Source organism: Nomascus leucogenys, chromosome 3 (assembly GCF_006542625.1).
Source record: "Nomascus leucogenys isolate Asia chromosome 3, Asia_NLE_v1, whole genome shotgun sequence".
NCBI lineage: Eukaryota > Metazoa > Chordata > Mammalia > Primates > Hylobatidae > Nomascus > Nomascus leucogenys.
In genome coordinates, this window is record NC_044383.1 from 124,987,797 (window position 1) to 125,010,160 (window position 22,364).

Sequence of the window (22,364 nt, forward strand, 5' to 3'; positions counted from 1 at the left end):
GAAATATACCAAAATATTAACAGCACCTATTTCTAGATGTGTTTTATAATTTTTCTACTTTTCTACTTTTGAAATTAGTTTTAAAAGACTAGGTTACAAAGAGTTGGATGGTGTGATCTCATTGTTTAAAACACGCATATGTGTGAGGTGGTGTATCTATAGAAAAAGATTTGGAAGGAAGTATACCAAGGTGTTCACACTAGTTGGATATAAGTGAGTTTTCCTTTTTTTCTCCCTTTTAAAAAATGTATTTTGTCTCAATTTCCTGTAATGAACTAATATTACTTTTATAATAAGAGCAAAGCAAATATTTTAAGTGGAGAAGAAAAAGAAAGGACTTGGGAAAGTATTGAAAGGCAGAGTAAGAATAAAGCGGGAAAAGTGGATTTGGTGACATAAAAATTGTCTCAAGTGAAACTTAACGACACGCAAAAAATAGGCTTCCTATCACCATTCTGGGCCCCGAAATTCTCATCAAATGTAATATCCACCCGGATGCATCAAAGATCATTGACTTCTCAGTCCAAATGTCTCTTTCCCACCACTTCAGGCATCCCTCTTAGGCTCGTCAGCCCAGTAGCTGCGTCACTCCTAAAATCTTGATTTCAAGTATTTATCTTTGAGAACCATTTTCAAATCATGTACTCAAATACCCCCACCACAGCAATTCTTTTTGTCTTCCCCCCCCACCCCCCGCCCCCGAGATGTCTCGCTCTGTCGCCCAGGCTGGAGTGCAGTGGCGCGATCTTGGCTCACTGCAACCCTCCGCCTCCCGGTCTCAAGTGATTCTTCTGCCTCAGCCTCCAAGTAGCTGGGACCTACAGGCATGCGCCACCACACCTGGCTAATTTTTGTAATTTTAGTAGAGACAGGGTTTCACCATATTGGCCAGGCTGGTCTAGAACTTCTGACCTCATGATCCATCCACCTCAGCCTCCCAAAGTGCTAGGATTACAGGCATGAGCCACCACACCTGGCCCAGCAATTCTCTGTCTAAGACCTCCAGCCTACACACTCCAACTTTTTCACTATTACCACGTCTTCATTTTTGCTTCCTTCCTTGTTAAACTTGGATTTAATGGCCCAACTTTATCATCACTCCATTGCAAAGAATCTGAACTTCCTTATCTCTCTTTTTTGGCTAAATCTCAATTCATTTGGTTAAAACACAACTCTCTGCACACGCTATACCTGTGGGTACTAAAGCAGCTTTAAAGACTGTTAGAATAAGTGATATAACTGTTCTGATTGGTCTAACTTTACTTTGGTGACATAACTGTCAAATGGGATTGCAACACTGATGAGCAATTTCCTTGGTAAATTCATTTTCACACTCTTTGAGATGACAATTTTATCTCTTCTTTTTAGACAATCTTTCAATAACCCTCTCAGCTTTGACCTCACCTTTTACTTCCCCAAGAAAACTGAATCATATGGGAACTCCCTAATTTTCCTCCCACCGTCGAATCCACCACCAGCTCCACCTCTTACTTTTTATTCTCTGTCTTCCCTTCTGCCCTGATGGAAGAAGCACCCCTCTCAAACAAGATCAGATACTGCACTTGGAATCTAGCCCATTGCCTTTCATCTTCTCCAGACTTCTACATCCAATCCTCTCCTATGCCCTCATTTCTCTTTAGTGGATTGTTTCTATCAAGTCAGAAACACCTGTGGTATCTCCTGCCTTAAAAAAATAAAAGGACGATAAGTTTTCCCTCACCACTTTTTAAATTGACAAGACCAGAGGTTCTCAGACTTGAGCGTGTATCCATATCACCTGGAGGGCTGGTTAAACTACACATTGCTGGGTCCCACCTAGAGTTTCAGACTCAGTTAAGTCTGGGGTGGGGCTAGAGAATTTTCCTATCAAGTTTCCAGGTGATGGTGATGCTGCTGCCTCTAGGCCCTCCATCCTCACCTCCCCCACTCTCCTCAAGCTCCTCCAATGGGTCTCTGTCTCTACTGGCACTACTTTTGGAGGACTGTAAGTGACTTCCATGTGCTCAAATCCAGTGGTCCCTGCTCCATTCCCACCTCGCTTTGACTTCATGGAAGCATCTGATGCAGAGGAACGCCCCTTCTTGAAATACTCCTTCTCTTGCTGTCCCTAATACCACACTCTCCCTGTTTCCTCCCACCTCAGTGCCCTCTTCCCAATCTCCTTTGCAGGCTCTTCTTTCTCTGCAAGATCCTTAAATACTCCCTAGGGCTTGATCCTAGCCTCTCTCCTTTTCCACATACGCACCCTCCTCCCTAGGCAGTCTCACTATTCCTATGTGTATTATTCTATTCTCATGCTGCTATGAATAACTGCCCAAGGCTGGGTAATTTATAAAGGAAAGAGGTTTACTTGACTCACAGTTCTGCAGGGCTGGGGAAGCAAACACATCCCTCTTCACGTGGTGGCAGGAGACGAAGAATGAGAGTTGAGCAAAAGAGGAAGCTCCTTATAAAACCATCAGATCTCGTGAGAACTCACTCGGTCTTATGAGAACAGGATGGGGGAGATTGCACCCTTAATTCAATTATCTCCACCTGGTCCCACCCTTGACACGTGAGGATTATTACCATTCAAGATGAGATTTTGGGTGGGGACACAGCCAAACCATATCACTATGACTCTAAATGTAATTTATATGCTGAGGACCCCCAAATTTATGTCTCCAGCTCTGAAATCTCTGAGCTGCAGACTCATATCTAATTCCCACTTGGAATCTTCATACTGGATATTTAATTTTCACATCTAATAGACATCTCAAAGTTAAATCAAACCCTTGATTGCCTCCCCAGCACCAAACCTACTCCTTCCCCAGATTCCTCAGTAAAAATATCATTCAACAGTTACCGCATAAGCCAAAAATCTAAGAATCTGAGACTCATTCTTTTTGGCATTAACATTTTTAAACAGCGTTATTGAAATATAATTAATATACAATAAACTGTACATAATTAAAGTGTGCAACTGACTAAATTCTGACATATGTAGGCCTACCCCATGAAACCATAAGAAAAATCAAGAAAATGAACATATTCATTACCCCCAAAAGTTTCCTCATGCCATTCCATAATTTCTCTCTCCTGCTTCTCCCCACCCCCAACCTGAGGCAACCACTGGTCTTTCTTTCACATATATTAGTTTTCATCTTCTAGAATTTTCCTTTTTTTTTTTTTTTTTTGAGACAGGGTCTGCTTTGTTGCCCAGGCTGGAGTGCAGTGGTGAAATCACGGCTCCGTGCAGCCTCAACTTCCCGGGGTCAAGCGATCCTCCCACCTCAGCCTCCTGAGTAGCTGGGACTACAGGCACACAACGCCATGCTTGGCTAATTTTTTTATTTTTAGTAGAGACAGGGTCTGCCTATCTTTCCCAGGCTCGTCTTGAGCTCCTAGGCTCAAGCAATTCTCCTTCCTCAGCCTGCTGGGATCACAGGTGTGCACCATCCCACCTGGCCTAGAATTTTCCTTTTCCTTTTTTTCTTTTTTAATATGGAACAGCTCAAAAATTTGCAGGTCATCCTTGTGCAGAGGCCATGCAAATCTTCTCTGTATTGTTCCAATTTTAGTATATGTGCTGCCAAAGCAAGCACTGGCCTAGAATCTTCTGTAAATGGCATCATACCGTATGTATTCTCTGTCTTTCTTCATTCAATCATTATTTCAGATTTACCCATCCGATGCATGTATCAATATCTCCTTTTTAGTACTGGGAATTATTACATTGTACACGTATACCACAATTTGTTTATCCATTAATTTGTTGACAGATAAATTTGAGTTCTTCCTGGTTTCTGCTTTTACAAATAAAGCTGCTATGAACTTATGCTTTCATTTCTCTTGGATGAATACCTGGGAGTAGAGTGGCAAGGTTATATGTAGGTGTATGTTTAACTTTATGAAAACACCAGCTAAACTGATTTCCAAAATGACTTTAGCATTTTACATTTCCACAAGCAGTATCTGAGAACTCTAGCTGCCTATCATTTTAACACTTGGTATGGCCAGTCTTTTTAATTTTAGCCATTTGGGTGGGTATGTGGTGGTATCTCATTGCGGTTTTAATTTGCATTTTCCTAATGACTAATGATGCTCAAGATCTTTTCATGTGCTTATTTGCCATTCTTTTGACCATCTTAAAAACTAGGTTGTTTGTTTTCTTATTCAGCTTTAAGAGCTCTTTATACATACTGGATAAAAATATTTTCTACAGTCTGTAGAAAATATTTTTTCCTTCTCTGAACAGTTTCTTTTGAAGCACAGTTCTTTTTTTTTCTTCTTTTTTTTGAGACAGAGTTTCATTCTTGTTACCCAGACTGGAGTGCAATGGCGCGATCTTGGCTCACTGCAACTTCTGCCTCCCAGGTTCAAGCGATTCTCCTACCTCAGCCTCCTGAGTAGCTGGGATTACAAGATTACAGATGCCTGCCACCATGCCCAGCTAATTTTTTAATATTTTTAGTAGAGACAGGGTTTCACCATGTTGGCCAGGCTGGTCTTGAACTCCTGACCTCAAGTGATCTGCCCACCTCGGCCTCCCAAAGTGCTGGGATTACAGGCATGAGCCACCGCGCCCAGCCTGAAGCACAGTTCTTAATTTCAATGAAATCAATTATATCAAATGTTCTTGTATAGATCATGCTTTGGCATCATATCTAAAAACGATTTACCTAATCAAAGGCCACTAAGATTTTCTCCTATGTTTTTTCTAAATGATTTATAGTTTTAAGTTTGACTTTTAGGTCTGTGATCCACTTGACTATTTTTTTAATGTAATATATGAGATATGGATAGAGGTTAATTTTTTTTTTTACATATGGCTAGTTGTTTCATCACCATTCCTTGTAACTATCCTTTTTCCAATGAATTTCATTTGCACCTTTGTTGAAATCTATTGACTATGTATGTGTACATTGGACTCTCTATTGGATTTCATTGATGAATTTGTCAATGAAAGTGCTATAGACATCAGTGAGAGACATCCCAAACTTTCAGCTGCTGTCATTCTGTTTCATGCAGTAATTGAAGCATTTTGGAGTATTTATTTATTCTTGGACCACAAATAGTTAAAATAAATTACCCACTTCATTCCAAGTAATTCAACCTGTATGCTGAATTAAATAATTCAATCTATATGTTGTGCCACTGAAAGGGCTATTTTTTTTTTTTTTTACTTTAAGTTCTGGGATACAAGTGCAGTGTGTATGCATGTGCCATGGTGGTTTGCTGCACCTATCAACCCATCGTCTAGGTTTTAAGCCCCGCATGCATTAGGTATTTGTCCTAATGCTCTCCCTCCCCTTTCATCCCAACCCCCTGACAGGCCCCAGTGTGTGATGTTCCCCTCCCTGCATCCATGTGTTCTCATTGTTCAACTTCCACTTATGAGTGAGAACATGCAGTGTTTGGTTTTCTGTTCCTGTGTTAGTTTGCTGGGGATGATGGCTTCCAGTTTCATCCATGTCCCTGCAAAGGACATGAACTCATTCTTTTTTATGGCTGCCTAGTATTCCATGGTGTATATGTGCCACATTTTCTTTATCCAGCCTACCACTGATGGACATTTGGGTAGGTTCCAAGTCTTTGCTATTGTAAATAGTGCTGCAATAAACATACATGTTCATGTGTCTTTATGGTAGAATGATTTATAATCCTTTGGGTATATACCCAGTAATGGGATTCCTGGGTCAAATGGTATTTCTGGTTCTAGATCCTTGAGGAATCGCCACACTGTCTTCCACAATGGTTGAACTAATTTACACTCCCACCAACAGTGTAAAAGTATTCCTATTTCTCCACAGCCTCGCTAGCATCTGTTGCTTCCGACTTTTTAATAATCACCATTCTAACTGGCGTGAGATGCTATCTCATTGTGGTTTTGATTTGCATTTCTCTAATGACCAGTGATGATGAGCTTTTTTTCATGTGTTTGACGGTGGCATAAATGTCTTCTTTTGAGAAGTGTCTGTTGACATCCTTTGCCCACATTTTGATGGGGATTTTTTCTTGTAAATTTGTTTAAGTTCCTTGTAGATTCTGGATATTAGCCCTTTGTCAGATGGATAGATTGCAAAAATTTTCTCCCATTCTGTAGGTTGCCTGTTCACCCTGATGATAGTTTCTTTTGCTGTGCAGAAGCTCTTTAGTTTAATTAGATCCCACTTGTCAATTCTGGCTTTTGTTGCAATTGCTTTTGGTGTTTTAGTCATGAAGTCTTTGCCCCGGGAAGGGGCTAAATTTTAACCATCATATTCCATCCTGTGTTTAACTTTTTAAAATCTGTCCTCTTACAATGAGACTTCTCCTTTGAGTCAGACTATTTTAGAAAAAATATATAGATTTTTCTCTTTCTTTGGGCTGGGTATTCCAAATCTGAGAATAAGCCTCAGATCAAACTCCATGCCCTCTTTCCCCATCCTGTAGTTTAGTCCTCAGACTGTTTCAGCTTCAGTATTTAGGGGTGAACGATAAAGTGTTCATGGACTGTTCAATGGAGAGGTTTGAACGGAAGATGAGAACTGCTAGCGGCCTTTCTTGGCCATCTCTTTAGTGCCCCTATGTAATATTTAACTGCTCTGGATTAGTCTGTTCTTGCATTGCTATAAAGAAATACCTGAGGGTGCGTAATTTATAAAGAAAAGAGGTTTAATTACTTCATGGTTCTCCAGGCTGTATAGGAAGCATGCCACTGGCATCTGCTTGGCATCTGGTGAAGGCCTCAGGGAGCTTATAATCACGGCAGAAGGTGAAGGGGCAGCTGGTGTGTCACATGGCAAAAGCAGGAACAAGAGAGAGGGAGGAAGTGCCACACACTTTTAAACAACCAGATCTTGTGTGAACTCAGTGTGAGAACTCACTCATCACTAAGGGGATGGCACTAGTCATTCATGAGGGATCCGCCCCCATGATCCCTCCTGCCAGGCCCCACCTCCAACGCTGGGGATTAGATTTCAACATGAGATTTGGAGGGAACAAATATCCAAGTTATATGATCTTCCATGGCAAAACATATGAGGAAACTAACGAAAGTGTTTTTGACTATGCAGAGGCAGGAATTGAAGTTCTTTCCCAGCTGTCTCAACTAACTGGCACGTTCTTTACGGCCCCCACTGGGATTGCAACTGGCTCTTACCAGCACAGTAAGTGTTACGGGAGCTGAGCGCCATGTCCAATAACACAAGCCAACTCCAGAATCACCAAAAGACAAAATCCAGTTAATAGTACTGGTATGGCTGATATCCATTACTCTCTTTCATTCCTCCCCTGAAGGAACGCTATTACTTTCCAAACGAGGTAATCTCATATCATTCAGTCATTTGCTTAGAAGAGGATTATTTTTTGTACATATTTGCCCCAAACCATCATTTACAAAAACTCTGTTGAAAACATAATCTTTAACAATTAAGCAAAGTTGCTGATCTAGAAAAATAAGAAGTACAAAGAAAAACTTTTCTTAGTAACATATATATAGTCAATATAGTTTTATTTGGAAAATAAATTGTAGCTACAAAGAGATGGCAAAGAGGCTGGCTTAGTTTACATTACAGTAGCATTATCTCAGAGGAAAAACAATCAGAGAAAATATACCTGAAAGCAAACTTTCATTTAGATACTAAAGCTGCAAATTTAGATTAAAATGTAACACGGGCTGCCCAACAAGAGAACCAAATTGCTTTGTTACACTGACGCCACTCATTTTCCTCTTTAAAACACCCTTGATCCCTATCAAGTAGGGCTGAGAGCAATGCAGAAACTATATAAATCATTGCTTCTCTACTCCTAAATGCCAAGGGCCTTTTAGAACTTGGGAAAACTGGCACAACTGTGAAATTGGTAAGGGAAAAGATTCTTTGTAGCTATAACAAAAGTGCATTGACCTAACATAGTTTTGAAGCAGAGGTCACTTGCTAATTTTAGTTAATATAGCAACATCACCAAATGATAGCATATTTGGCTCTGTGGAGAGAGGAACTGGCCTAGCAGAGCACAGCAGGGTATGAACACTGTTGCTGGTAATAGGGAACAGGTTTTCTTTCTTTTTTGTTTTTGAGCCAGTCTCACACTGTTGCCAGGCTGGAGTGCAGTGGCACGTTCTCGATCTCGGCTCACTGCAACCTCCGCCTCCTGGGTTCAGGCGATTCTCCTGCCTCAGCCTCCTGAGTAGCTGGGACTACAGGCATGTGCCACCACGCTCGACTAATTTTTGTATTTTTAGTAGAGACGGGGTTTCACCATGTTGGCCTGGATGGTCTCAATCTCTTGACCTTGTGATCCACCTGCCTCGGCCTCCCAAAGTGTTGGGATTACAGGCGTGAGCCACCGCATCTGGCTGGGAACAGGGTTTCTTCTTTTTCTCCTCCTCTGCCTTCCCTTCCTCCTGTTCACCCTCCTTTTCCCGCTCTTGTTCTCATTCTCCTTATTAAAAAAAAAAAAAAAAAAAAAAGCATGTTGTGGCTGGGTGCAGTGGCTCACACCTGTAATCCTAGCACTTTGGGAGGCTGAAGCAGGCAGATCACCTGAGGTCAGGAGTTCGAGATCAGCCTGCCCAACATGGTGAAACCCCATCTCTACTAAAAGTACAAAAATTAGCTGGGCAGTAGTGGCACACATCTGTAATCCCAGCTACTCAGGAGGCTGAGGCATGAGAATTGCCTGAACCCGGGAGGTGAAGGTTGCAGTGAGCCGAGGTCGTGCCACCATAATCCAAACTGGGCGACAGAGCAAGACTCTGTCTCAAACAAAAACAAAAACATGTTGTGAACTTTTTCACATGTCTATCAGTAACAGTAGAGGAAACAAAACAAATACGCTATATATCCATTCAGGACAGAAAATCAAATTTAACACACCACTGCATCATCCAGCAACTGTTTTTTAAGAAGAGAAACTTTCTTTAAGCACCTGCTACAGTCCTGTAGACAGATTTGTAGAGCGAGGTAGCAGTTTGACATAATTTAAGAAAGATAAGGATTTGGCGATGACAGGGTTGACTTCCAATGGCCTGATGGGGAAGCCGTGTAGCGTGGGATTTCTTGTGCTTTCACTTTTAGACGGAAAAGATAAAGCAGTGCATTCTTCCTCAGATGACAGCTCAGCTTCCCAATGCACAATCCAGCAGCTGTTTTTCTTTTTTTTTTTTTTAAACTTTGAATGGAATATGTCAGCCTCAGCTATCAAAGAGTAGACATGCATTTGAGATGATTCATTGAATCCTTTTCAAGTTTCTAATTTTACCTTTGAAAACAGAGGATGGGTGTTTGTCTTATTAGTCTTCTAATGAGATACGATAATAAACTCAATACAAATGCAACTAAGATTTTGTTGTACTTTAAACAAGACATAGAATTCTTTCATCTAAGCTCAAGCCTGCAATAATAACAGAAGAAAATCATGTCAGTTCTTAGTGATTGGCTGGGATCCCAATGGGGAAAGGCCCCCTCTTCCATCTACTTCTGCGAATCGAAGCTACAGACGTGGTCCAGCTTCACAGACTTCCTAGAAGAAACCTTGAAAACAGTAAGGAAGCAGCTGTATCCTCTCTTCAGGGAGCTGCAGAAGAGCATCAGTGGCAGGATGATAGGTAAGCAGTCTTGCTACTTGTGCTGCAGGGTAATATATTCAGGTTCAAAATGTTGAAGCTCGTTCTTATTTTAACATTTTACCACCTTATTAATTCTTGTTTGTCACTTATTTACCTAGACACAATTTGCTGTTTGCTAAGCCAGAGAGCTGTGCACTTTTCCCACTAGAATTTGCTCTGAAAGTTATGCACCTCTTATACCCCAGCACCTATTACATAAATTGTTCTACAATTTAAGTTCTATTTATTTTCTATCTAAAATATATTTTAGTGATGGGCTCCATGGGCCTTTGCTGAGCCTATTGAACATGGTTGAATGAATTTTTCCATTCACACCCCAGCCCCATGATGGAATGAATGATCACAGCAGAGCCCTTTGAAAACAATTTACTTCCTCAATTTTGCATCTTTACCTAAATTAGTCCATTCTTTAAGTATATTTCACCATCTAGGTAAAGAGTTTTTCTTTTTCTCATCTGCAACCGTTCATATCTATTCAATTTTTCCCCTACTACTTTCCGCCTGACTAAAACACCATATGAATCAAATCACCCTCTATCTATGCCTTTCTTCTTTTCCTCTGCCCAGCTCCATATTTAAGGTCTGTTTACATAGTTACCATCTACACAAGAGCTGTAACACACAAGCGTGCAAGCAGGTATCTGTCAATGTATGTCCAATATCTCTTTACATAAATGCTTCCAAAACAGGGATTTGCCTTCCTGCTTATTTGTACTACCTACTCTATCACATTTAGAAGGTGTTCAACCATTATTTTAAAATGGTTATGAAGTTGTAAACAGGGAGAAAGTATTTCTCCTAGTTTTGTTTTTTTTTTTTTTTGAGACAGAGTTTCACTCTTGTCCCCCAGGCTGGAGTGCAATGGTGTGATCTTGGCTCACTGCAACCTCCGCCTCCCGGGTTCAAGGGATTCTCCTCCCTCAGCCTCCTGAGTAGCTGGGATTATAGGCATGTACCACCATGGCTGGCCAATTTATATTTTATTTTTATTTTTTAGATGGAGTCTCACTCTGTGGCCCAGGCTGGGCCTCCCAAGTAGCTGGGATTACAGGCATGCACTACCACACCCAACTCATTTTTGCATTTTTAGTAGAGACAGGGTTTCACCATGTTGGCCAGGCTGGTCTCAAACTCCTGACCTCAAGTGATCCGCCCATCTTGGCCTCCCAAAGTGCTGGGATTACAGGTGTGAGCCACTGTGCCCAGCCTATTTTTTGTATTCTTAGTAGAGACGGGGTTTCACCATGTTGGCCAGGTTGGTCTCGAACTCCTGACCTCAAGTGATCCACCCGCCTCAGCCTCCCAAGTAGTTGCCACACCTGGCTAAAGATAAGAGTATTTATTATATAATATATGTAGGCAATGAGAAGAAAATGGAAAAACAATTTTTTAAATAACTGCATGGTGTTAAAAATATTTTAAAAATTAAAAGATGTCTGTGTATGTATGTTTGCGTGTTATTTACTTTGGACTTTAAAATATTTATATATTTGACGCCTAGTGTAGTGGCTCATGCCTGTAATCCCAGCAGTTTGGGAAGCCAAGGCAGGTGGATTGCTTGAGCTCAGGAATTTGAGACTAGCCTGGGCAACATGGCAAAACACTGTCTCCACAGAAAAATACAAAAATTAGCTGGGCATGGTGACGTGTGCCTGTAATCCCAGCTACTCAGGAGGCTGAGGCATGAGAATTGCTTGAGCCGGGGAGGCAGAGGTTGCAGTGAGCTGAGATCGCATCACTGCACTCCAGCCTGGGCAACAGAGTGAGACACTGTCTCAAAAAACAAAAAAAATGCCTACTTGAGCACAAAGATAAAGGAGAATATAGAGGAACTTCTGGTAGGATCGAGAGTCTTACATTTAAACTTATTGAGCTCCTTTTCACACGTTCTCTCCTTATTGTCCAATTTATACATTTCATTCAATATCAGCTTTGCCAGAGTGGGCACTTTTTATAGGCTAGACATTTAAATTACTTTGGTTCATTTTATATTTTATCATAGTAGAAATCCTCATTGCATAATAGAATTTTTACTGCTATTCTTTGCCATTTTATCCACTAAAAAACAACTGTGGGTCCAGTACGGTGGCTCATGTCTGTAGTCCCAATGCTTTGGGAGGCTGAGGTGGGCAGATTGCTTGAGGCCAGGAGTTTGAGACCAGCCTGGGAAACATAGCAAGACCCCATCTCTACAAAAAGTTAAAAAATTGGCTGGCCACAGTGGCTCACGCCTGTAATCCCAGCAATTTGGGAGGCTGAGGCAGGAGGATCACTTGAAGTCAGGAATTCGAGACCAGCCTGGCCAACATGGTGAAACTTGATCTCTCCTAAAACTACAAAAAAAAAAAAAATTAGATGGGCGTGGTGGCAGGCACCTGTAATCCCAGCTACTCAGGAGGCTGAGGAAGGAGAATTGCTTGAACCCAGGAGGTAGAGGTAGAGGTTGCAGTGAGCCCAGATTGTGCCACTGCACTCCAGCTGGGTGACAAGAGCGAGACTTCATCTCAAAAAAAACAAATAAATAAAAGTTAAAAAACTAAGCAGGCACGGTGGTGCATGCTTATAGTCCCAGTTACTTGAGAGGCTGAGGTGGGAGGATCACTTGAGCTCAAGGAATCAAGGCTGAGTGAGCTATGATTTTGCCACAGCACCCCAGCCTAGGCAACAGAGTAAGATATTGTCTCAAAAAAAAAAAAAAAAAAAAAAGCACAACTGTGAGGACTGAGTTGTTTTTAAATCTCATTTCTTACATAAATCAATTATAGGGCACGTGGCCTTATATTTACAGGGCAGTTTATGTTTGACACCATGGGTATGACCAACATTCTAAACAACCAAGAGACTGCGCAAGCTCTGGCAGATGGATTGATGGAGTTGTCAAAAGAAGATTCTGTAAGTGTTTCTTTGAAGAAAGTAAACTATGAAAACCAGCATTTATATAAATTGTTTACAGTTATTATTAATTTTTTTTGACCAGTTTATCCCTTTCAGAGCACAGTTCCTCAGAGAAATTACATCAGTTTATAAAAACAGCCACTAAGAGATTCTGGGCCCAAGATGTGTTAAGTACACAAAACAGACAAGTAGGAAAATCTTCTAGGTTATTTAAAGTTTATTACATTGTGCCCTGTTTTCTGTCTTGTGCTTAATTTCAGTCAGAGGTGACTTTTTTTTTAATAAAACATGTTAGTGGCTTTATATTTCACATAAACTTTACTCAACAGAGAAACCAATTCCTAGTTTGGGGAGAAACCTGAGAAAGTGTGACCCAGATGTGAAAAGATGAAGAGAAAGGGGGCTAGATGAGAGAGGAAGGGAAAGAGAGCACAACAGAACAGAAAGAAGCAAATCAGTAATTCGGCTGGGGATGGGTGTAGGAGAAGCCCAAAGAAATAATTTCATCAGACACAGATCCAAGTTTCTCTCTCATTAAGGTCAGTCTACACTTCAGAAAACAGTGAGAAGAAGCCAGTCCACATTTCAGAAAATGGTGAGGAGAGGCCAGTCTCCAGACAGCTCTCCCAACCCCAAAAGAGGACAGCATGGCTATAGGAAAATGCAATGTGGCCGGGCGTGGTGGCTCACGCCTGTAATCCCAGCACTTTGGGAGGCCGAGGCAGGCAGATCATTTGAGATCAGGAGCTGGAGACCAGCCCGGCTAACATGGTGAAACCCCGTCTCTACTAAAAATACAAAAACTAGCCAGGCATGGTGGTGGGCGCCTGTAATCCCATCTACTCAGGGGGCTGAGGCCTGAGAATTGTTTGAACCTAGAGGTGACGGTTGCAGTGAGCTGGGATCGTGCCAGGGCACTCCAGCCTAGGTGACAAAGCAAGACTCTTGTCTCAAAAAAAAAGAAAAAAAGAATAGAAAATGCAACATGCAGCTCTCCATCTGAGGAGAGTCAGGAATAGAATGGAGATAGGGCTGCTGTTAACATATTCAATAATCTAAATTCTCTAGTTTCCAAGGAATTCTCAAGGAGAGTCTCAAATCTTTCTCTTCCACCATCATAATTCGACTTTGTGGGTGAATTTAACATTGTCTCTGCACACATTCTCTCTCTCCTTATTATCGAGTATCTGCTCCTGTTTCAGTGTGGCTTCCTGGGTCTGCACCAGGCATTTCTGGGCGTAGCTGTCCTGCACTGGGTGGGGGCTGCGAAGCTGCGTTAGCTGTAGTTTGTTTCCTGTGAAGTCTCAGCTCTGCAGTGAGGCTCAGGCAGCCCAGTGACGAAAGGCTTTTGGCAAGCCTTGCTGATAAAATGAGCAGGGATATTCACAGAGATGCCCCCGCACTGTCTCCCAAAACACTGAAGGATTACTCAGCGTGCTTGGTGTCGGTTCAGTGTACTTATTTCCACCTAATTATTTAAAAATAACCATGTATAATATAATTTGGATGGTGCTCAAACCTATAGCCTGAGAGGGAACCAAATTTAAGAGCCCCAGCAGGTTTTTCCCAGCAATTCTGCTATTGCAGCCTCTCTCCCAGGCCTTCTTCTTCCCCCGAAAGACGACAAGATCCCTCCTGTCCCCTTTCCTCATTTGGCCAAGGGGTTGGTGTGGGTCACTTTGGTTCCAAAGATCTTGAGAGACCCTCCCATAAAATTTTGGTGTCTTAACTGGATTGTGACAAATTGTTGAGAACCAAGAGTACATATGGTCACTGGAATATGAGATTAACTACAAAGTCTCATGTACTGACTCGAATTGAGCACTGGTCACTCTGTTTTCTGGACATGTCAATTAATTAGGTAGAAAGCTGAAATCCCGGCTAAAAAGTGTGTTCTCTCTTCTGCTGCACTATTGACACCTGTATTTCAGATGAATGTTTTAAATGGGAATTTTTCTTGGGGGCGTGGGCATTCTTTAGGACAAACCTCTGGAATTTTTGTCATATTTTCTGCTGAAGAAATGTGGTAAAAAGATCAAAGATTTTGAAGGAAATGTTATTCCAACAAAATGTGACCCAAAGACAACATTCAATTTATTCATGAAGGTAAAGTTGCTGCTGAATTTTTATGCCATTGCTTTTCTGTAGAGTTAGGCACATGTGATAAAGAAATTCATAAATCATTATATGAGCTCTACTGGGAAGCTTTAACTTGTCATTTCTCCGAAGAATTTTATTTTCATGAAGGATTATTAAAATAAGGTGTTTTGTAGTTTCATAATATGAGTAACATTTAAGCCGCTTAAAAGCATAAACTGCAACATGTTAACCTGAGTAACACTATTTGGTTGTGGGGAGAAAGGTAGAAATTTGCATTTTGCTTTGCCATTTATACAATTGAGCCCTGAGAGAACTTAAGGGGAATTTTTTTTTGAGGGGGCTGAAACTAAGAATACTTCTTTTTTTTCTTAGTTGAGATTCAAATTCATTAAAGAAAAAAAATGGGTTTAAAGCGAGTTCTGGCTGGGCGCGGTAGCTCACGCTTGCAATCCCAGCACTTTGGGAGGCCCAGGCAGGCAGATCATTTGAGGTCAGGAGTTTGAGACCAGCCTGGCCAACATGGTGAAACCCCGTCTCTACTAAAAATACAAAAATTAGCTGGGCATGGTGGCACGCCTATAATCCCAACTACTCAGGAAGCTGAGGCAGGAGAATCACTTGAACCCAGGGAGGTTCAGTGAGCCAAGGTTCGCTTAAACCCGGGGAGGTTCAGTGAGCAGAGGTTGCAGTGAGCCAAGGTCCCACTACTTTACTCCAGCCTGGGTGACAGAGTGAGACTCTGTCGTAAATAAATAAATAAAGCTAGTTCATCAGGCCAAAAAGGATAATTTTGCCAGTACTATATTAGGAATCCAAGCATTCTTGGTTACATGAAATAACCAGGATTCAAGAAATGCTGAGAATCACCTTGTCATTCACATAGTTGATTTCTATGTAGGGGAAAATACCATTTTAGAACCATTTTATGTCCATAGAAAAGTCACCTGTCTTTGATGTTTGAAGGCGTGGGATGGCAGTCCCTAACACAATCTCACCATGGAGGGCTGCTGGGAGTAAGAGACTTGTGAGCACCTCTAGCAGGCAAATCATTTTTGCCCTATTAACCTGATATTCTGAAAGTATTTGTTAATGCTTCTTTAAAGGACAGTGCAGGGCAGGGCAGGAGCAGACACGGAGAACTACTGGAGGCAGCATCCCCTCTGCCTGCTGCCCCAAATGAACTCAGCAGCACACGGCCTGCCGTCATTAAGACCCATCCTTGGCCCACGCCTGTAATCCCAGCCCTTTGGGAGGCAGAGGCGGGTGGATCACTTGAGGCCAGGAATTTGAGACCAGCCTGGCCAACATGGTGAGACCCCGTCTCTACTAAAAATACTAAAATTAGCTGGGCATGGTGGGGCACACCTGTACTTCCAGCTACTTGGGAGGCTAAGGCAGGAGAATTGCTGAACCAGGGAGGTAGAGGTTGCAGTGAGCCAAGATTGCACCATTGCACTCCGATTGGGCAACAGAGTGAGACCCTATCTCAAAAAAAAGCAAAAAAGACCTACCCTTCTGCTGTTACCATAGCACAACCCTTACTTTAATCCTCCCCTCCCCCACAAAGTGCCCAAGTGGCTTATTCTTCCCAACCACAAGCATCTCCCTGAGAGAAGAGTCTTTTTTAATTTTTTTTTTTTTTTTGAGATGGGGCCTCGCTCTGTCACCCATGCTGGGGTACAGTGACACAATTATAGCTCACCATAGCCTTGAACTCCTGGGCTGAAGCCATCCTCCTGTCTCGGCCTCCCATTGTGCTGGGATTACAGGCCTGAGCCACCACGCCTGGCCATCCCAAGAGGAGTCTAAATGCCTTTCCAGGGATATCTAAGCCCTTTACAGGTTGAAGCCCTGCTTGCTGGCTGCCCTGCCCCTAAATCGATATTTTCAGGAAACTTCTCAGGCAGAGGACAATTCATCATCTTTTTAGTTCCATTCTCTAAATATTTGCAGGAGCTAACCACGTGCTAGACCTTCTGCTAAATCCTGGGACTAGACAGCAAAGTAAGACAGTTCCTGCCTTTGTGGAGGATGAGGCTGATACACAAATAGGTGGTGCAGCATGATTAGTGCCTGTTAACAGAACCCACGGGCTGGGATGGGAACCCCGGGGTGGGAACGTCAGATGGGCATTTAGTCCAGACTCCTCTTTCTGCTTCTCGGAGGCTGCTGCTTTTGTCTCATTATGCCAGCCACCATCTCTTTGAAATTCTTGGAGGTTATTCTCCCAAAAGGGTGGACATAGTCTCCATCCATCCTTTAGCCTATGAAAACCTGAAAAACAGCACCCAGGTCTCTAATACCACTCATTTTTCCTTGGTTCACTAAAGGGAATGATCAACATATAACCACATTACACAGGTTCCAAATTCTTCCAAAGTCCTTTCAACATCTGCTGATTCCTGACTCCCTGGAAACTTTATTGGATTCTTTCACCCACCTTTATTCCTAAGGGTGAAGCTATTACCTCAAAACCCAGGCATAAAAAAAGCCCCTCTTTGGAGCAAGAAAGCAATAAGGACCAAACTAAGGTGCCTCCTCCTCTGAAGTGCCACTCTCTCACATGTGAAAGACCTAACTCGGTGAGAACCGTTTCTGGGCTCATTGACACCTGAGGGAATGATCACTTGGAGCACTTCCTCTGAGACACTTTCTCCTCGAGTTCCTCTGCCAAATAAAATTCAAAATGAATGAAGTCTTTTCAACTGGCTGTTGATCCGAACAGCTCATCATGTTCATAAAATAATGCATGAAATTTGGGCTGAAAGTTCCTCATTGCTGGAAATCAGGCCCTCTGTTGCTACACTGTCTGCCTGTAATAAAACTGGAAAAATGCAAAACTCCTTAATGCCTGGAAATTTGATTTAAAAAAAAATCGAATTAGAAACAAATACGTATTAGATTCTCATTTGATTCTCTACTATTTAACACTAAAGAGCTTGGGCACAAAGCCCACAGAACAAATGCGGAGACCTCTAGGAGGAAGAACCACAGCTAAACGTCAGTGTTGCATTAGGATAAAAATAGAAAAGCTGATTTTCCTTACATTAGGGTTTATTTTTAAAACTGGATATTCATTCAGAAGCCTCAGGAGACAAAGGAGGGGAAAATGAAAGCTTCTCTGAGATAATTGCTTTAAAGACCCTTCCAGCCAGGCGCAGTGGCTCACGCCTGTAATCCCGGCACTTTGGGAGGCTGAGGTGGGTGGATTACCTGAGGTCAGGAGTTCGAGACTAATATGGTGAAACCTTGTCCCTGCTAAAAGCACAAAAATTAGCTGGGCGTGGTGGCAGGCGCCTGTAATCCCAGCTACTCAAGAGGCTGAGGCAGGAGAATCCCTTGAACCTGGGAGGCGGAGGTTGCAGTGAGCCGAGGTTGCAGTGAGCCAAGATTGCAGCACTGCATTCCAGCCTGGGCGACAAGAGCAAGACTCCATCTCAAAAACAAACAAACAAACAAAAAACCCTCCCAGAGAGGCTTGTGTAACACGGATTATCTGTCAAATCCAGGACTGTGTGTGCGTGTGTGTCCATCCATGTATCTATCCATCCATCCACCTACCTAACTACCTACCTATCATTCTGCTGCCCAATCATTATTTGCTCCTGGTTTTTGTCTGCCTATAATGTTTACACTGATACCATGCAACCATGGTGATGACTGCCTGCCAGAATTACAGTTGTTCCTGAACTCTACCTGTCATTTTCACAACTATTTCTGGCCCCTTATCCAGGCAGCTGAGTGTTTGCTGGCAGAAGCATCAGCAATGACTAGAATGTCTCTGGAAAATAGTGTCTGCCTATGCTCCATCCTAGGGAAAAATTCCTAACATGTTCTGTGAGCTTTTTTTTTAATGGTCTTCCTTATATGTCCTGGAGAGCCAAGGCAAAGACCCACCAACCCAAAATGATAATTGTTTTATAAATGTGCAAAGTTTCTGCCATGTTTCTTCCTCTGAATTCATCCATAAAAACTAAGTAAAAGATAGCATTGGAATCTAAAATTAAGCTGTAAAAATTCTGGCAATTAAACATATAATATAAAACGAGTGAACTTGCCAATTTTAGGTTCAAACAAAATTACTATGCCAAATCAATGTCCTATCCACAAAGAAAAAATTATATTTAAAAAAGTAAGTTGCTGCTGAGCCGGAATGTGAAACAAAGCCCAGTTGTAAGGGAGCAGGTTCTAAAATAGCCAAGGTGGTATGGGGGGGTCCGTGATGACACCTGAATTTTAGTGCATAAATTTTCATGTAAGCCTGTACAGTCAGGTGATCTCCCAGAGAAAGATGGCTCCCTTATCTGTGAGATCCACAACACAGTTGTGTGCCGTTTGGGTTATCTTAATCTTGGCCCAACCTGAGAGTTTTTGTTTTTGTTTTTTGAGACAGCCTCACTCCATCACCCATGCTGGAGTGCAGGATACTGGGTGGGCACAGTGGCTCATGCCTGTAATCCCATCACTTTGGGATCCCAAGGCAGGAGGATCACTTGAATTTGAGACCAGCCTGGGCAACATAGTGAGACCTTGTCTCTAAAAAAAATGAACAAAATTAGCCAGGCATGGTGGCACATGCCTGTAGTCCCAGCTACTTGGGAGGCTGAGGTGGGAGATCAATTGAGCTTGGGAGGTCGAGGCTGCAGTGAGCCAATATTGCACCACTGCACTCCAGCATGGGTAAAGAGTGAGACCCTGCCTCGAAACAAAACAAAAACAAGTAGATCTCCTCCCCCGGCCCCAAGCCATAAGTATGGATACATGCCAGGCTGGTATGAGACAGCCACAAGTGCAGAGGACAAAAGAAATCATTAGAAGACTCCCTGGAGCAGACAGGAAGCACTCAGGCTCAGGTGGGACCTCCTGCCATCTAGGACTGAGCTAGCTGGCTGCAGCTTTGCAGACCAGGGTTCTTCTGCAGAGGCTCAGGCTGCCAGAGCAATGTGGCATCTCCAAAATAAAAATTCGCTTTTGCCTCAGTAGAGTAAGGTAAAAGGAGTCTTAGTTACAAATTGAAGTTATTCTTCCAGTCTCATCCCTGGACATCCAAGGGTTGCCATTGGTAGTTTTGTCTTTGATGAGGAAGGCAGCAATAACGACCACTGACCATCATCATCCCTCAACATAAACACAGGACCACTGCTCTGTTGCTGACCTGGGATGCTGCAGGCAGCAGGGGTGGGGGTGGAGGGCTTTAAAAAAATGTGCTAAGTTTTAGGGAGGCCACAGCAAGAATAGCTAACAAGGTAAAGTGAAGAAAGAATAAGCCTTATTTAAATGTGCAGGTCTAGAAAGGGTATGTGAACTGTTTATGACATATTTGCACTTGGTGGCAAAAAAAGGAGTGAGTTTTGTGAGCTTTTCCTTCTGGATCTTAAAAATAAAATAACCTATTTGCCCTCAACTGAGAAGGAACAGAGCAGAGCTGAGCCAGAAGAGCAGAGCTGAGGCAGAAGCCTGTTACCTGGCCAGGCTCGGTGGCTCATGCCTGTAACCCCAGCACTTTGGGAGGCCGAGGCGGGCAGATTACCTGAGGTCAGGAGTTCCAGACCAGTCTGGCCAACGTGATGAAACCCCATCTCTACTAAAAATACAAAAATTAGTGGGGCATGGTAGCAGGCCCTGTAAGCCTGCTACTCAGGAGGTTGAGGCAGGAGAATCGCTTGAACCCGGGAGGCGGAGGTTGCAGTGAGCCGAGATTGTGCCATTGCACTCCAGCCTGGGTGACAGAGTGAGACTCCGTCTCAAGAAAAAGAAAAGAAAAAGAAGGCTGTTACCCAGGAATGTGTGTGAGTCTTTAAGCCTGGGAGGAGCCCCAGCCCAGCATCACTCCCCTGGCTCCCAGGGAAGAGGGAGCTAGGCTGGATTTAGTTCTCAAGTATTATGTAGTTCAAAGGAAGCAAAGGCTATTTTTAAAAAACATAAAATTGAATTTGACGGGCGCGGTGGCTCACGCTTGTAATCCCAGCACTTTGGGAGGCCGAGGCGGGCGGATCACGAGGTCAGGAGATCGAGACCACGGTGAAACCCCATCTCTACTAAAAATACAAAAAATTAGCCGGGCATAGTGGCGGGCACCTGTAGTCCCAGCTACTCGGAGAGGCTGAGGCGGGAGAATGGCATGAACCCGGGAGGCGGAGCTTACAGTGAGCCGAGATCGCGCCACTGCACTCCAGCCTGGGCGACAGAGCAAGACTCCGTCTCAAAAAAAAAAAAAAAAAAAAAAAAAATGAATTATTTGAGATGAGTCTCACACTGTCGCCAGGCTGGAGTGCAATGGCACGATCTCGACTCACTGCAACCCGCTCCTGGTCAAGCAATTCTCCTGCTCAGCCTCCCAGTAGCTGGATTACAGCATGTGCCACCACGCCCAGCTAATTTTGTATTTTAGTAGAGACAGGTTTCACCATATGGCCAGGCTGTCTCAAACTCCTGACCATGATCCGCTGCTCAGCCCCAAATGCTGGATTACAGCATGAGCACCGTCCGCCCAAAAAAATTGAATTTAAGAGTGGCATCCCATTTGCAAGCACTTAACTCATTGTGTGTAGGGAACGCTGTGGTTGGGGCTGAAGGCAGAGGCTTCTGAGGGCCTCCTGTGGACACAAGTACTGAGTTTTCAGAGATGTCAAGACCTGCCTCCAATAACCAAGTTTCCATTCAATCTTCAGGAAAGAAATGTTGTAGAAGACAATTCTTGGGACACAAAGTCCAGGCTCAGCAAAAATGATTTAAATTTTGAAGCACTGATTAATCTGGTAAGCTATTACATAATGTAACTTTACCGTTGGTTTTGCTCCTGATAGTGAAATTTCAGCCTTTATTCTGGTTAGTTCTTCATTTTCCTTGAAAATTTCCCTTCGGGGGATTAAAAAAAAAAAAACCTCAAAAATTATTAGAAAGAATTCAGCTGGCACACTTTTTTTTTCAAATAAGCCCCGGAATGAAAAGAAGTTAAGCCAGAAGGATAGCAGTGTAACATCTTGGAGCAAAACCAATCTGTATGTTACTCCCTGACTTTCCTTTATGATACTAGGATGTCTTTTAAAGAAATGGCACATGGACAAAGGCTCACAGTTTCTAATTAATCTACCAACTTACAGTCTGACTTCGAAAGTTGAGTCTAATGAACACAATGTCTAGGGCTCCGTCTTTCTGTGTCAAAAGTAAAGTGTGGAGGAAGCTGCAGCCTCAGCAGGGGCGGGTCCCGTCCTGTGTAACCCACGGCATGGGCATGTTGTTTTGTTTTCTTCAACACACAAACACACTTATTATCACCTTTCATTCTCAGAATCCTATAAAGGACACATCCCTAGCCACATTTTATAGATAAAGAACTACAGTTAAGAAAAGTTACATGGGGGAAAAAAGGTCAAATGACTTCCCTAAGGCCAGACAATTGGGCAAGAAAAATCTTAAGTCCTGCAGCCCTGAGCTCAGACCTGGGGCTCTTGCCCAGCCCCAGACACCCTGGCTGTGTCCATCTGCTGCAGACAGTGCAGGCCGTGGAGCCCCAGGACATGGATGCCCACTTGCCCCAAACCCATCCCTAGGAACACCCAGGAGGAGCATTTTCCATAGAGCAGTGGATATGAGGGTATCTCATCTGACTATTGGTAATAATACCTGATAGTGGTTTCAAGATAACACCACAAGGTTTGACAATGAAAACCTTAGTTCAAAATGATTATAAATGTTGGATAACTCCAATATTTAAAAATATATACATACAGAAATACACATATAATATTAAAAAAATAATATGGACTGTAGGTCA

General features: G+C 42.8%; 1 protein-coding gene and 1 non-coding gene across 3 annotated transcripts in view; one reads left to right on the forward strand and one right to left on the reverse strand.

The window, feature by feature from the left end:
• The window catches only part of ECT2L (epithelial cell transforming 2 like), an 88,707-nt gene that overhangs the window by 40,660 nt on the left and 25,683 nt on the right, over positions 1-22,364 (forward strand). For both annotated transcript variants that reach the window (XM_030809759.1, XM_030809758.1), the window contains exons 9-12: positions 7,038-7,130; positions 9,389-9,571; positions 12,381-12,484; positions 21,259-21,345. In XM_030809759.1, the coding sequence (XP_030665619.1) occupies positions 7,038-7,130; positions 9,389-9,571; positions 12,381-12,484; positions 21,259-21,345 (467 nt within the window). The remainder of the gene's footprint in view (positions 1-7,037; positions 7,131-9,388; positions 9,572-12,380; positions 12,485-21,258; positions 21,346-22,364) is intronic.
• Positions 3,478-3,584, reverse strand: LOC115834496. The gene has a single exon (XR_004029446.1). It is a non-coding gene; the product is annotated as a U6 spliceosomal RNA (small nuclear RNA).